The sequence below is a fragment of the Bos mutus genome, chromosome 23, assembly GCF_027580195.1.
Source record: "Bos mutus isolate GX-2022 chromosome 23, NWIPB_WYAK_1.1, whole genome shotgun sequence".
NCBI classification, from domain to species: Eukaryota; Metazoa; Chordata; class Mammalia; order Artiodactyla; family Bovidae; genus Bos; species Bos mutus.
This window is the reverse complement of record NC_091639.1, coordinates 14,925,647-14,941,760: the sequence shown is the minus strand read 5'-3', so window position 1 is coordinate 14,941,760 and position 16,114 is coordinate 14,925,647. Positions and strand designations below refer to the sequence as shown.

Genomic DNA, 16,114 nt, shown 5'->3' with positions numbered 1-16,114 from the left:
ATCCCAAGGCATGACCTACCATTTAATCTTTCCATTTTCTTTCATGATATCTGGATTGTAGTCTAGATTGGATTCAGGTGCTCCCCAGCTTCCTGGATCCTAGATGAATCCATTGGCTATTCAGGTTTGAGTTGTACCCACCCAGGCAGTCTTCTGCAAACCTTCCTGCATCCAGATGCATAGGCCCCTAAAGCTCTCTGGATCAGAATCTCTCCTCCTTGTACAGCTCTCCAATAGCAAGGCTTTTATCTTCCCTTCATTTCCATTTTTGCCTCAAAGCATCTATCCTTAAGTCTTCCAAATATGGCTTCAGAAGAAAAAATCATTTAAGAGCCTGTCCTCAGAATTTAATTCTAATTAAAACTTATTTCTTTCCCTACTAGACTGTAAGCTTCTTCATGCTGATAAGGATCTTTGTCTTTTTCTATTTGGACTCCAGCACTTACAACCATATCCAGCATATAGTAATCACTTCATGCTCATTCAGAGTGACTGAATGAATAAATGAACAACTACTTCACTTAAAGAACATGGAGTGAATCTAGAACAAGGGAGGCAATTACCTGTATTGAGAAATAATCTACTTGCTTCAAGCTCCTTATGAGGAAGAAAACTTGACTTGGTGTTTTCTCGGTGTACAAATCCTTCTTCCACGGGTGGCTTCTGCAGGTGATCAGAGACATGGCAAGTTCTTTTGCTTCCTAAAGTGGCAAACACTCACAAGTGGTCAAAAAGCCTTTTGCTTAATGCTCCCCAGATTCCCAGAACAGTAAAGCATATGATGTTTTGAGTTTTTATTCAAACTTTCCCCTTAACTTAAGCATGTCTTTATAAATATAATGTAAGAGCATAAGACAATAGTAAGAAACCATTCACAAGGCTGAACTCTTAAAAAAAAAATCATTTTATTGATCCATTACCATACAAAATTTATTCAAATTACACCCATTTGAAGTGGTAAGATCACAGCTAGAGAACAGGTTACCCTGTAACAAATCTATTTACAAAATCCATCATAAAAGCTTTTTTTTTTTTTTTACATTATATTACATATTTTCTTTTTTAAACTAGCATACAACACAAAGCTAAACTGATTAGTAGTTTGCATACTCCCAATTCTGGGAGAAATACTTCCTTTTGACAAAATCTCGTACCCCACAGGAAAAGAAATTCCCACAATCGGACAGTTGCCACCCAACTCACTCTGCAAGGCATCTTCCTTCAAATCCCTCATTTCGTACACACGAGTTGTCATGCACACACTGAGTTCTTACTTTCTTTTTCCTGAAAGCTAAAGCTTTAAATACTGCAATTGTATTTACAGATCTACACTTACAACAAAAATGAACACAAGAACCACCACAACAACAAGAACAACAACAAGAAAAAAAAAAAATAACACTCTTAAAAAATTACAAACCAGCTAGAAAATATTCTGGCAGTGTTTACAAATTAATTGCTATTTTGTACAAAATTGCTAGATAATGAAAATATGAGGAGACTGAGTATCAACTTAAATAAAATGATTACTACGCACAAATCTGTACATATAAACACACACCTAACACTGTTTGACAGCTCATGTGTTGCTCTTTATACAATTTACTCTCTAAGGCTCACGCAGTCATAATTCGCACACTTGTAACTTTTAGCCATTTCATGTGTGAGCTTTAATAGCAGCAACTCAATGGTACCAGGAAACCTGCATACTCAGTACTTAAAGTAACACAAATACTGTAGTACTAACCCACTTCGTGTGCCAGAAACTTATGTCAAAAAGAAAATGACTAATGCAAACAGAATACAGTATGGACGTCTACTTACTGTACACCAGTTAAGCCCATTAACTGGGAAAGCCTTATGCATGAAGGAACTTTTAAGACTTATTAGGATTCTTTTCGTTTTTTAAAACAATAAATACGGCATCACGTTACGAAAAGGTTTAACAAGAAATTCAACCAAACACACAACCACATAGCCAGGTGAGCTCAGTCTTTAGACTTTGGAAAAAAATCAGCTTTGTGCAGTTGGCAAAGAGAATTACACAAAGCTGGAAGCAGAGGCAGCTAACCAGATGAGATAAATATGGGAAATAGGGAAAAGCTTGGCATAAATGGTTTCCCATAGAGGAAAAAAACCCCACAGTGCATTTCCAGTAGGCACTTGACACAAAGCTCCCCCTCCCTCCCCCACCCAATGCTTCATCTCGGACCAGGTCCAGTGTGTGTCCAGGGGAGGAGGGCGGGGATGGAGGCCGAAGAAAAAGGAGGATAAACTGCACCTTTGTTTTTCTTCTCAAACATACACCCATGCATACCTACACAAATAGTTTAAAGTGCTGGTGTCATTTGTGTTGACCCCACCACCACTTTGCATATTGTGGAAATCTACCTAGAGTAAATCGGCTGGGGCTTTCGTAGGTTTTGTACTTTTCCTAAGGGATATAAGTAAGGAATATTCCATAAGATGGTATGGAAAAGCCCAAATGAACTTTTTGGCCAACCCAGTATTTCTTTTTTCCCATCCTGTTGAATAGAGTGCCTACCATGTGCCTCCCACTGTGTCGGGCAGAACAGCAATTCAACTCAACCATTCTTGGTGTTGAGGTTTTATTTATTAGATGACTCCCTCATTCCCACAGTCATTAGCATCCAAGGAATGGATGTGAGGTACTCTGCCACATTCCCAGTGGGAGATGGCCATCTACCCCCTGGCCAATGGGAAAGCCATTCTTGGACTCAACTGGTAGGATTTTGCCACTGTCAGGAAGCCTCCGACTTGGGACACCATTCCTGAAGAGTTAAGTGGGAGATGTCCTGGCATCCTGCCCTGCCTTTTTTCTATAGCCCCAGCTTTCCTTGGTCCAACCTGCTCCTTCACAGTGGAAGGGGGAACGGGGGTTCTGGCCAGGACTCCTGTAGCCCCAGACACAGTGGGAGCTCCCTGCTCTCAACGGCTGAAGCGAAGTGCCACTGATAGCATGCTACTCACGACGGGGGATGTCCTTCTCCCCAGAGGCCTCTCCATCCGACCCCATCCTGAGAAGTGGTCTCCCTGAGTGCAGTGTAAGAGCCCTTTCCCCGGTCACAGGGGGCCTGGGAAGCCCAAGGGACGGAGGGATCCATCCATACCTGCTGCTTCTTGGGGGTCTGACCTGGTTCTCTCCAATGGGCCACCCCCGTCAGTGAGCTCCACTCGCTCCGAGCACCCCCTCCTGGGGAAGGAAGCGAGATGGGGCAAAGCTTCTCGCCGAGGCTATTAAGCCTTAGATCACACATGCTCTGATCAGTAGAGGTTCTCTACCTCTGCTTAAAATAATTTGAATTAGCAAAAACCGCTTCAAAGTAAACAATTAAATTGAAATGGTTGATGGGTGCCACAGGAATGCTTAAATGGCAGCTAAAAAAAAGAAAAAGAAAAAAAAAACAATCCACAAAGAACTCCTAAGTAGGCATTTGCTATAAACTTCAAACTTACAAATACGTTGGGGGCAAGAGAGTGGGAGTGGTTTATGGAGACAGGAAAATCCACAACAGCTTAGAGGGGCAGAACTCGACTGTTCTTCTGTATCTGCGATGAGTATTGGAGAACAGTTTCTTCATCTGAAAGGCTGTGGAAGATCTCTTGGCCTCCGAGTGGGACATGCGGTCCATAGCTTAAACTGAATTATGACAGTAATTTAAATATTCCTAAGAAGAGCTGAAGAAATTCATTTCATACTTTTGCATGACTTCAAGTTTACAGTTCCTGCAGTTTCCATCCCAAATTAGCAGACCCCAAAGACATGCATTCTGCGAAGAAGGCACGGCTTGAAATGCTATTAAGGAAGATTGCTGTTTTCGAGTGGGCCAGGTGGCCAGACCCCATTCTACAGCCCATCCGTCAGGCACAGCAAGCCAATCCAGGAGGGAGGGAGGGAGGAAGAGGACGGGTGAGAGACACCTGATTGCACATTTTCTCACTTGCTGACTCATCCAGGAGATTTTGGAGCCTGGGGCAAGGCAGGGCTTTCCCAAGGGAGCCTGCAACTGTGCGTTGATAGTTTTGTTTTTTTAAATTCATTAAAATGTCAGCTTTGTTCTGAAGTCTGTAGTTTACTTCATGATACTATCTTGGAGGAAGAAGGGCGGAAGGGACAACACTGCATGACACATGTTCTGGTTCCATAATAAAAAAATATTGGTTTATAAGGGGAGTTCACACGAAGCATAATCAACTACACATAAAGTCTTCCACCAGCGGGAGCTTTTCCAAATCGTAAGCATCAAAGAGATCGCTGATGCCTTCTTCCTCCCCGAGGCTTAGGAGATAGTCTTCTTGGAGCAGGGGAGGCAGTAAGTTCACAAATGGTCCTTCTAGGTTGGAAGGAATTTGGTCCTCAGTCTGCTGTAAAAGGTTGGCCGGGGAGGCCAGAGGAGAAAGGTTTGCCATAGAAATCGAGCAATCACTATGTCCTGAGTTGGTTGAAGCCAAGTCTGAGAAGAAAGAAAAAGGTGGTGGAGACAAGAAAATGAGTCAGGTAAAAATCTAATCTGGAGGAAGCATATACACGGTGCTGTCATAGAAGCATGCATTCTTTTGCTAAGGACAATTAGATGACATTACGACACTGTTGTTGTTTAGTCTATAAGTCATGTTCGACTCTTGTGTCTCCATGGACTGTGGCCTGCCAGGCTCCTCTGTCCATGGGATTTCTCAGGCAAGAATACTGGAGTGGGTTGCCACTTCCTTCTCCAGGGGAACTTCACAACCCAGGGATGGAACCCACGTCTCCTGTATTGGCAGGCAGATTCTTTACCACTGAGCCACTGGGGAAACCTGCCATTATGGTATAGATCAGCTTTTATACTAACGTGCATTGTTGAGTAGGGACTCTGGTCAGCCTTTTCTTGTTCTTGTCTACTCGCTCATCTTTTAAAATATCAACTGTTAGCAAACAAGAATACAGGTAGCTTCAAAGATTAGAGACTAACAAGTTCAAAAACAAGTTTCTAATACCAGTTAGTCATCCTTTAGGAAAAGCAAAACAAAACATGCAGACTGAAAAGTTGGCTCCCCAGTAGAGGTCACTGATTTTAGTCTTTTTTTGAACAACTAGCTTATTAAAGATAATTCTAAAAATACAAATAAAAGGACACATCTACTTTGAAGTTCTAGGGTGGGGGAAAAAAGTGGTCTTTGGTTTTATCATTTGAGGTGCCTTTTTTTTTTCCTCTCAATATTAAGTCAGATCTGAATACTTAAATCACTTCTTGCTGCTATCTTGGGAGGGAGAAAAAATTAAGTACATATCTCCAATCTGAGACAACAAAAAGACTACAAAGAGCTTCCTTTGCTGTGGAGACAATGAAGGGAGGAATTAGATTTATTTTTTCTTCTTTTCCCTTATTCTCTCCCCATCACACTGGGGGGAAAAATTAAGATAAAACTTCTTGGGCAAAAGGCTTCCTTCTCCCAACTTTTTTTCAGTTCCCTCTCCAATGATCAGTGATATCACTCAGAGGTATGTGGCCAAGTATAGCTGGTGATTCAGCTGGACAGCTATCACACCTCCACTCTTCACTTTTGCTGGTTTTCCAAAACACTGCAAAGAAACAGTTTCTGCCAATAGCAAAAGCCTGAGGGGACTCCATTAAGTGGGTGGAGGAGCCATTTGCCCAAGATCATTATTTTCTTCTGAAAACTATTCGGAATTTTTTTTAATGTAACATTAATGATAGAAATTTTTGTTTCTTGCCAAGACTTGTGATTCTGATACAGGATCCTTCTAGTTACCTTCATTTTTAACATAGTTTCCAAATGACAAAAGTGGAATTTTTACCTTTGGAAGTGGGTTTAGGGATATTCCCATTGTGGTCTTGGTTGTTTGTTTTCATTGGACTGTGTGTTTCAGTCTCTTCTGGACACAAATAAACCTCAATGGGTCCTTGGGTACTTGCCAAATGTATTTGTAGGCTCTATGAATAGAAGTGAGAAAAGTTCAAACTGGAAGCTGTTTTGTAATTTTCATGGAAAAATGGAAAGGGTAATTTTCATTGTTGCTTTTGCTTCTCCACTGGTAGTCTATCTCAGTCAATGACTGTCAACCTCTAGAGCAGGGGTCAGCAAACTACAGCCCGAAGGGAAATCCTGTCCACCAACTGGCTTTGTAAATAAAGTTTTATTGGGAAAAGTTATACCTATTCTCATTGCTTATATGTTGCCTCTGGCTTCTTCTTCTTCTTCTTTTTTAATGCTATAACGGTAGGACTGTGCAGTTGAGTAGTCCCAACAGACTACAGGGCTCACACAGACAACAATATTTACTGTCTGGCTCTTTATAAAGAAAAACTTTGCTGATCCCTGCCAAGAGGAGGTGAATCTTTTAAAAAAAATTATTTCTTTTATGCAAACTATTAAAAGGTCTTTTAAATGTTCCAAATACCATATTTCTATGTTACTCATTCCTGAAGAGTAGGGTTTGTTTATACTGAACTTTAATCGCCACTGCATGAATAGCAAGTAGTCTTAAGTGCTAGGAACTGAGTTTAATAAAAGAATACAGCACACTAATATTTAAAATTCTTCATCTAGGTCATAAACCTATTATGATCATTTAAGATGAGAACTCTACACTAGATGGGAGTTTGTAAATTTCATTCTTTTTATTTTGTGTGCATTCTTTTACTACATTTCTTTATCTTATAGTCTAAGCTTATATTATCAAAGTATATTTGAAAACAATCACAAAAATATGCTCCTTATAATATTCTCATCTATCAGCAAACCCAAAGTCTCATTTGATTTTATAAATGTTAATGTGTTATAAATGAATAAATTCTTTAAATGTGCTAAGACAAGGTAGGGAGCTACTTTAAAACATCTATATCTTTATTCATGGTGGGGACCATATCCAGGGTAATCAACATAAAAGTCCCCACTGGTTCACATCAATCAGAACCACTAGATAACAAATTATGAAAAAGAGTAAACCACAAGAGGGACAGGGCCCCATATACCACTTTGTAAACTATCAACCACTTTGAGTTGAATGCCCTGGTATGTTAAAATTAGACTTTATGGACATTCAATACATAGCAAACTGTTCATACATTTTTAAGGTTAGGATTAAGTAAAACAGATGGGGAAGAACTCTCAAGCTTTCAGGAAAATATGGATTTTAACTGACTTCAATGATTCTTTAAACACTAGGCATTCCAATTTGCAGCGACACGGATGGACCCCGAGAGCGTCACACTGAGGGAACTAAGTCAGCTAGAGAAGGAAAATATCGTATGACATCCCATACATGGGGAATCTAAAAGGACCCCGAGAGCGTCATACTGAGGGAACTAAGTCAGCTAGAGAAGGAAAATATCGTATGACATCCCATACATGGGGAATCTAAAAGGACCCCGAGAGCGTCATACTGAGGGAACTAAGTCAGCTAGAGAAGGAAAATATCGTATGACATCCCATACATGGGGAATCTAAAAGGACCCCGAGAGCGTCACACTGAGGGAACTAAGTCAGCTAGAGAAGGAAAATATCGTATGACATCCCATATATGGGGAATCTAAAAGGAAATGGTACAACTTACAAGACACAGACTCACAGACTTAGAAAATGAACTTATGGTTGTGGGGGTGGGGGGACAGCTGGGAGTTTGGAATGGTCAGGTACACACTGCTATATTTAAAATGGATAACCAACAAGGACCTACCATATAGCACACGAAACTCTGCTCAGTGTTACATGGCAGCCTGGATGGGAGGGGAGTCTGGGGGAGGACGGATACCTGTCTATATATGGCTGAGTCCCTTCACTGTTCACCTGAAACTATCATGACATAATCAGCTATGCTCCAATACAAAATAGAGTTTATAAGGAGAAAACCAAAAAACACCGGGCACTCCAAAAAGATCTCTGCAGGTGAACAGAGATGTTATCTCCTTACCTCTATTGGGTCAGGCACTTCAAGTCTTGTTTCTGGAGGGGCTTTCACAACTATAACAGTTTGGTCTTTAAGGCCACTAATTTTTCGAATATCTTGATATGTAACATAAGCTAACGTAATGAGTGTTAAGGAACTCTTCCAACTAATTGTCTCAGATGTAACCACTATGAACAGAACCAAATAGATGCATGGAAAAAATTTTAAGTATTTTATGTCTTATCTCCTTCTAGATCTTCCAAACAACAAATCAAATATATAGCTTTTTTCCTGCCCATTTCTAAAAAGTCCACGGCTACTTAAGATATTAACATAAAAACAAACAGAATAGTTAAACTCTCAAAAGAAAACTTAAACTCAGTTTGGTCAGGGCTTTTCAAACCAGATTCTGAGTGTTCTGTCATTCAAGTTGAATGACCGCAGAATCCCAATTTACAGAAAAAATTTGAGCTCTATTAGCCATAATTTTGTTGAAATTGCAGTAACTTATATCTGCTACTCTACTATTATAAAGTGTCAGCAGCCACCCAAAATGAATGAATGAGTAGCAACTACATTTATCCGTGGAAGAACTCCAAGTCCCACTCAGGCAGACAGCTTGTTTTCTTAAGTGCACCTGGGCTGGTTGTGTTATAGACTGCTTGCTGATAAGAGTGTCATTATTTCTCTGTTAGGAAAACTGTCCTTTCTATAATACTATTAACTACAATATTTCGGTGCTCACAAGGAGGAAAGCAGCTTCCAGATGCTCTGCAAACCAAATGATTGAGGAAAAGAGAATAAAATCATATTCAGTACTCTCGGTAGCTACTTCTGGGCACTGAACAATTCTTTAAAGTACCCTGAGAGTCAAACCTAAGAGGATATTATGAAAGAATATGGTATTTATTATATGATAAAAGTATTTGTGCAAGCTTGCTTAGAGAGACAGGCTTTGACTTGGTGCTACTAGAGAAGAGCTCACATAGCTTTCTTTTATAAGGGACATGGAATAACATAATTAATCTACAATGGCTTTAGCCAGTTGCTTTTTTATATTAACGTACCAAAAAATGCCTAAGATGAAATAGCAAATCACAAGCCAATGAAGGCATTTCCGAAGATAACATAGTGAAAGGAGTCTGTGATCTAATATGTTCGATACAGTCATAGGTCTTAGCCTAGAGGAAATGATGTCCCTTAGATTAGTAGCTTTTTATTAGAAATTAAAGGAAGCTATGAACCTACTGTCCAGAAAAAAAACTCCTTCACCCATAATCTGCATGCACATTAAAAATATTTTTTTTGGCTGCACTGAGTGGAATGTGGGCTCTTAATTCTCTGACCAGCGATCAAACCTGCCCCCTGCAGTGGAAGTACAGACTCTTAAACACTGGAGCCCAGGGAAGTCCCTGCATGCACATTTAGGGGCATCTCTCACAGACTATTGGAGTAGGAAATGGCAACCCACTCCAGGCTTCTTGCCTGGAGAATCACATAAACAGAGGAGCCTGGTGGGCTACAGTCCATGGGGTCACAAAGAGTTGGGACACGACTGAAGTGACTGAGCATCCAGCATCTCACAGACTATCATGTTAAGTCTCAGTAGTTTAGACAACAGCTAATTTACTGTTGAGCTTGACAGAACAGCTCATGCAGGATTCTAGGTTTTAGGTCATCATCTGTCTCATCAAGGAAGCCAATTGCTATCTTTATGGAAGACTTGACAGTTGTGAATTTTTACTGAGAACAGTGGGGAAACTGATAACTAGGTACTTGCCCCATAGCCCACTGTCAGAAAGCTATCTGACAACTTATTAAAACAAAAGCTCATCTACAATTACCCAACATGCTGCAGGAAGGAAAATTTCAACACATTTGTGAACAAGCTGTACCACATTCGGAACTGGATGGCAAATTGAAATAAATTGTGCAAACATATTCTCTAATCTTACAAACTTGCAAGTGCTTCCACTGTGGCTCCCTCCTGAATTTGTTTCTTGGGATAGCAGCCCCCTGGAAGGAAGCTTTCACTTCTGCAGAAAAGGCTCCAGAGAAAGCGAATGTAGGTGATAAGGCTACAAGTTGCCAATCGTGTGTAAAAACCGCATCTCCTCCTCTAAGGGGTTCCCGACTACACAAAGTAGGAAACAGCCCAGCTACGGCTATTCTTCTTTCTTCCCCTGTAAAACCACCCTGGCCAACGAGGCGGTGGGTGGTGGGCGTCAAATCATCACACCTCTTCTCCAGCTCACTAACCATCAGCTGACAAGGTTAATCCTTTGGCCAACAGGAAATGAACAATTGAGAAAACTGCTTGAATTGGAAAACAAATGTCTCCATAACTTTTAGCAAAAGGTTACTTTAGATGAGACACTACAAGAAACTGGGCAGGTCACATTTTATTTTTTGTCTAACAAAGATAAACGTGGAGCTAAAATTAGAAACAAGATTATTTAAAATACTGGTTTTGTTTTCTACTAATAACTGAGAAGATTGCAAAACCTTCTTGTCAACACAATGAAGTAATCGCCCTCCACTATGGTCTGACGTGAAGTGATGACCAGTAAGTTTCCTTCAGGTAGTCAACAGACTGCCAGCCAGTTAAGAACAAGAGTTGGCTTTTTAATACTTTTACTTCCAATGACTAGAAGAATGGATAAACTGAGATTTCTTAAGCTTTAGGGTGCTTCTGCAATCAGTTTTCAGTGCTGTGATTCAGCACCGGTGTTGTTGTTGTTTAGTCGATCAGCCATGTCTGACTCTGTGACCCCATGGACTGCAGCCCACAAGGCTCATCTGTCCATAGCATTCTCCAGGCAAGAAGACTAGAGTGGGTTGCCATTTCTTTCTCCAGGGGACCTTCCCCACCCAGGAATCTGACCCGCCTCTCCTGCATTGGCAGGCAGATTCTTTACCGCTGAGCCACCATAATGTGCTTTAAAAATTATAGAACAATTCTTCTTACACTCACTCAACTCCTTCAACTATAGTTCAGTCACACAGAGTCAATAAATTCCAACTGCTTCCAATATCTGATGAAATGAAAATAGAATATGAGAACCACAACAATGACAGCTAACACCCATCCAAAATCCAGGAAGGCTAAGATGAATCTGCTTAATGTTATCATTAATATGAATACTGACACCTTATGGATCTCATTAATAGTGTTGTCCTATGCTATGAATGTACCCGTATGTCCCAACCACATGTGAATAAAATGCTTTAAAAAATAGTTCCCATCTGGTTATCAGAAGAGAGATGATAGGATGCAGTCTAATAACTATCATTCCATAAATAATGAATACACATACACATGCCCCCCGCACTGCCCCTCCCCCCACCACTTACTTGTATGAAACTTGGGTAAAATTCTACCTTGCACATAAAAGTCAGATGGTCAACTCTGGAAATAGTCTAGAAAGCACTGACCCCCACTGAACAGGTGGCACAAAGGATATCTTTGATTCTCTGAATCCTCGGTTAACAGTTTGAGGTCCAGGGTGCAGCTTTGGATCAGTTCATCTAATTTCTTCTCTTCCTGACTGAGCTCGGTCACTTCTTTTGACAGGCCTTGACACTGGGCCAGCATGCCCCCGTCCTCAGACAGACTGCAGCCCCTGGAAATCCAAACACAGACTCTGCCTGGCTGTTCAACAGGCCAAAAGGGTCGGGGGGTAGGGGTGGGGCAGTGAAAGGGAGGGCTGGGAGAAATGGTCCTTCGGGTAAACGTCCCCTCTTTATGCAGGAGGTCACACTGCTTGTTAGCCAAGTGTTAAAATTAGAACGTTTATACATTTTTTTTTTATACATACAGTCCTTCACTTTTCACACCATAGAAATTAAGTGAAGAAACACTGCTATTTTCAGGTTTCTTTCCTCCATAGGAGGCCTGTTTCTTTAGAAGACTCAAATTCAAAGGGCAGAAGGAGGCGGCTCTTCTTCCTGCCACGTGCCTCCCAGCGGGGAAAAAGAAATGGCGGGGGTGGGGCGGTGTGGGGGGGGAAGGAAAGAAACAGCAAGGTAGAAAGACTGGAAGGAAAAGACGGAATGGTTCAAAAATTCAACCAAACATCACCCCAAAAAAGCATGAAAAACCTAGGTAATTTCTGAGCGTCTTATACCAACAACTAAGAAGGAAAAGGAGGTTAAGGAAACACAGATGTGCTGGAAGCAAGAACAAAGACCAATCCCCAACAGGTCTGTCTCAACTACTGGCTAAAGTGGGTTACTGAATCGTCACAAAATTCCAAAAAGTACAAAAAACTACCTGTTTGTCTTACGTTAGAAGCAGTGTTTTTTCAAAGTCAACCCTTCTAATAAGGCTTTGGAAGTTGCTTCTCAAATACTGGGTGTTCAGATTCTCTGTCCATAATTCACAAATGATGTGATCACACATTTAATCATGCGTGTGGGTGTGTAGGTGACAAGTATTATCATCTCGGCTTTCCAGAAGGAACCAAGGCATTTAAGTCTTGACTTAATTTACAGAGAAAGTGAGTTCATCTGCAGTGAGAACCATGGATAAAGATACTGTGTAATACACGTATGTGTGGATACCAGCCATAGATAGTTTCTAAATTCCTACTAGAGACAAGCCAGAGGCCTGTGTAAGCATCTGTTAGATTACATGAGAGCACACATGCTGATATGATGGTGACAGCTGAACAGCAAGTTACTGTACATCTGCAGGGCCCTATTTAATCCCAGGGTCCCCTTGCTTGAGGCTAACTGAATATAAATCCTTTTATCTATGACACCAGCTAAACAGAAGGTCTCTTTGTAAAGAGACTCTGAACTTCGGCTAAGGAACTGAGGAGGGAAGAGAGGAGAGAGAAGAGTAGGAGGAAAAAGGAATGAAAGTGTGGGCATGAGTGTGAAAGCTGGGGCTGGGAGAAACCCCGCTGCAGTTTGCAAGGAACCCCACCCCCAACCCAGCCCAGAGCCAGTGAACTGGGGGTGGGGGGTGACCCGTACTCACATCCACTGCACGTTGTTTTTAGACTTCTTCTTAATGAGGTGGATGCCTTCCAGGACGTTGGTGATGTCGTAAATCCTTCTCTTTTGCACCTTCAGCACCTCTGCCGCCTTGTTCAAATCCAAGACCCCATCAGGTGACTGGCTCAGGAGCTGAATGAACTTCTTGGTGAGCAGACCAAGGGATGTATCATACCGTGTTTTTTCTGAGGGAGATTTTGGAGCTTAAAGAAAAACAAAAACCGAGCGGGTAGGGGGAATAGGGGGAAAGGTAAAGAAATGAAGGGTTTCTTTGCAGTCAAGCAAGCCCCCTCTCCCCCAGCAGCCCAGGTATTAGCATCAGAAGCAAAGCTGTTGTTGCTGATGTTTTTGGTGAGTCATAGAAAGCTATGAACTGCTTTATTAGAAAAGCAAATGATGGTAAAAATTCCTGTTTGATGAAAGTGTTTCGCTGCGAATTTCTCAGTAGTTTCTATTTTGACTTATCTTACTCTGGGACTAGTGAAGTATCTCACAGATGGTAGGTGTTCAAAACTATCTGTTGAATGAATGAAAAGTGCTGTAGCCTCATGGAGCTGTAGCGACATGGAGCCTAACTCAATGGGTTCAGACTGTGAACCTCTCCAGCTTTTGATGACAGACCCATCCTAACTGGCTTTTCAGACTCCTTTATCTGTTTGCATATAACTTGTTCACCAACTTTCCAAATAATGTAGATGAAGAATGCCTAGGAAATGTCTTTCAATCCCATCTCCCCATCCCTCTGGTATGAAATATCCCCATTTAATATTGTATTTATTCTCTTATAGGTATACAGGTCAAGGGTTTAACTGAATATGACACACAATTTGTGGACTCCCTAATTCATAAACTACACGTTAGGAGAGGATGAAGTCTAAATTAATTTAGCCTCCACATTAAATGCCAGAGACATAAAGGACAATTTAGCTGTTTACAACCTCCTTTTCTCTTAAAGAAACAATGATCATGTTGATGGAAATGCAAACTAGCTGCAATTCACTGGTCTCCATCAAGTCTTAGGCTGCCATATGCTGAGCTAGAGATTTAGGCCAACAGAGGTAACACCTAATGCCCAGCTAGCCTTGGTCCCTCAAATAAGGTCCATGAAGGCAAGTTAGTTAGATTTGACCATGGAATGGTACCAAGGAGTTTACATTCTGAGTTGAAAAATGAAATTGTGCATATCAACAGAGGCCTCCCCTGAGGTCAGCTTACAGGTAACAGGACTCACTCTGTAAACCTTTCACTGGGTGTCTGCAGACATCATATTTATTTTTTTGGACAGGCAAAGACAGAAATGAAAAAGAACCAAACATGCCAAAATTGTCCACACCTCGGGTCCCTTCAGCCACGAGCTCTGAAAGTTGGGAAGTTCACACCTGGGGGAGGGAAAGACGACACAATCCTTACTTTTTGGGCTGTCTGGACTCCGGAGTGCAGCTCTTCCTTTGCCCTTGGGGGTTTTTAAACCATCTGAGAGGTACTGCTGGCCGCTTTCTCCTAGCTCCAGCCTGCGCTTTGCCTGGAATAAGAGAGTACAGTTGTTGGTCACAGGTCATGTGGACAATCGCAAGTGAGGCTGCGGCCTGGCTCCTACCAAACGCAGCGGGCTTGCATCAGCCCTACCCTGGCCCCCTCGGCCTCCTCTGGGCCTCAGTTCCCTCCAGCCTGGGCTCCCCGGAACCCTCCAAGACGGGGCTCTGGCCTCCTGTGCACAGATGGACAGATCCAACGATCCTTCAGGCTTAGGCTCTGCAGGCACTTTGTTCATTTACTCATGGATTCAACACATGTGCCAGGCATGGGGCTGGAGACTAAGAATACCACAGGCACCGTGGAACTTTAATTCACTTTCCCCCAGCAAACCTCGGCTGCTACCTCCATCTCTGACCTGGACTGAACCCCCTTCCATGTGTTCCCCCATACACTCTGTGTTTGTTGGTATCATAACACTTGCTGGATATAAGAGTTATTTTACTTATCTGTTTCTCATTTCCTTTAAGGCAGGGACTGTTTCCCATTTATCCTTGCAGACCTAGGGCTTGGCACAGAGCCTGGGTTTCTGTAGGTATTCAATCACACATACAGTCTCTCTCTATATATACATATATTGATATATTCAATGAAAGAAAGAGTGATTGAAGAGGAACACAACTAGTCACAGACTACAAATGGTCATTCATCAGAATAAAAAATACCACAAACACTCAATCTTGGGCTTCCACTGGGATTACTTTCTGCATTTTGTTATCAATTTGGGCAAACGAGAAGTTCTCACCCAACTTTTTCATCTGATTTTCACTTTAAAAATATCCACTTTGTGTCTTTTGTGTACTGGGCTCTGGGCTTAGGGAACAGAGCTAAGCAAGACAGATAAAGAGTCCCTTGGTTCCTACTGTGCAGAGACCAGGAAAGAAGCCAGGTAATTAAGTAAGTAAGTGCCGACTGCTGACTGCATGGGTGTGAAGGGCGTTCAGACAGGGGTGGTACCAACTAGATACCCACACAGCAATGTGCATTTAGGCTCATTTCAGGGCGGATTCTCCTAATGAGGAGATTCACAATTTCAAAATAACTCCCCATGATGTAGACACTGAAGTAACAACTTATCAGCTGATGATACATATCCAGCTTCTCTACGGAAAAGTTATCAGCTAAATTCATTCTGTTCACTACAGTGGCCATGAGCCACAGGAGGCTCATGTGAACTGACACGTGCTGTCCATGTAAGACACACACTGGATTTCAAAAACTAAGGGTCAAAGAGCTCATGAATCATTTTTTTATATTGATTACATGTTAAAATGGTGCTGTTTTGGCTTTATAAATTATTAAATAAGATACTATTAAAGTGATCATTTTATCTGTATATGTATTTTATCTATACACATCAGTTCAGTTCAGTTCAGTCGCTCAGTCATGTCCGACTCTTTGCAACCCCATGAATCCAAGCATGCCAGGCCTCCCTGTCCATCACCAACTCCTGGAGTTCACCCAGACTCACGCCCATCAAGTCAGTGATGCCATCCAGCCATATCATCCTCTGTCATCCCCTTCTTCTGCCCCCAATCCCTCCCAGCATCAGGGTCTTTTCCAATGAGTCAACTCTTTGCATGAGTTGGCCAAAGTACTGGAGTTTCAGCCTTAGCATCATTCCTTCCAAAGAAATCCCAGGGCTGATCTGCTTCAGAATGGACTGGT

The 16,114-nt window shown here is 41.8% G+C and overlaps 1 protein-coding gene across 3 annotated transcripts in view; it reads right to left on the bottom strand.

The window, feature by feature from the left end:
- Nucleotides 1-886: 886 nt before the first annotated feature.
- Nucleotides 887-16,114, bottom strand: part of E2F3 (E2F transcription factor 3) — an 84,565-nt gene continuing 69,337 nt past the window's right edge. For all 3 annotated transcript variants that reach the window (XM_070360754.1, XM_070360756.1, XM_070360755.1), the window contains exons 2-7: nucleotides 14,324-14,435; nucleotides 12,897-13,116; nucleotides 11,377-11,535; nucleotides 7,937-8,051; nucleotides 5,822-5,957; nucleotides 887-4,475 (exon numbers count right to left, since the gene is read on the bottom strand). In XM_070360754.1, coding sequence (XP_070216855.1) covers nucleotides 4,213-4,475; nucleotides 5,822-5,957; nucleotides 7,937-8,051; nucleotides 11,377-11,535; nucleotides 12,897-13,116; nucleotides 14,324-14,435 — 1,005 coding nt within the window. In that variant the 3' untranslated portion in view covers nucleotides 887-4,212. The remainder of the gene's footprint in view (nucleotides 4,476-5,821; nucleotides 5,958-7,936; nucleotides 8,052-11,376; nucleotides 11,536-12,896; nucleotides 13,117-14,323; nucleotides 14,436-16,114) is intronic.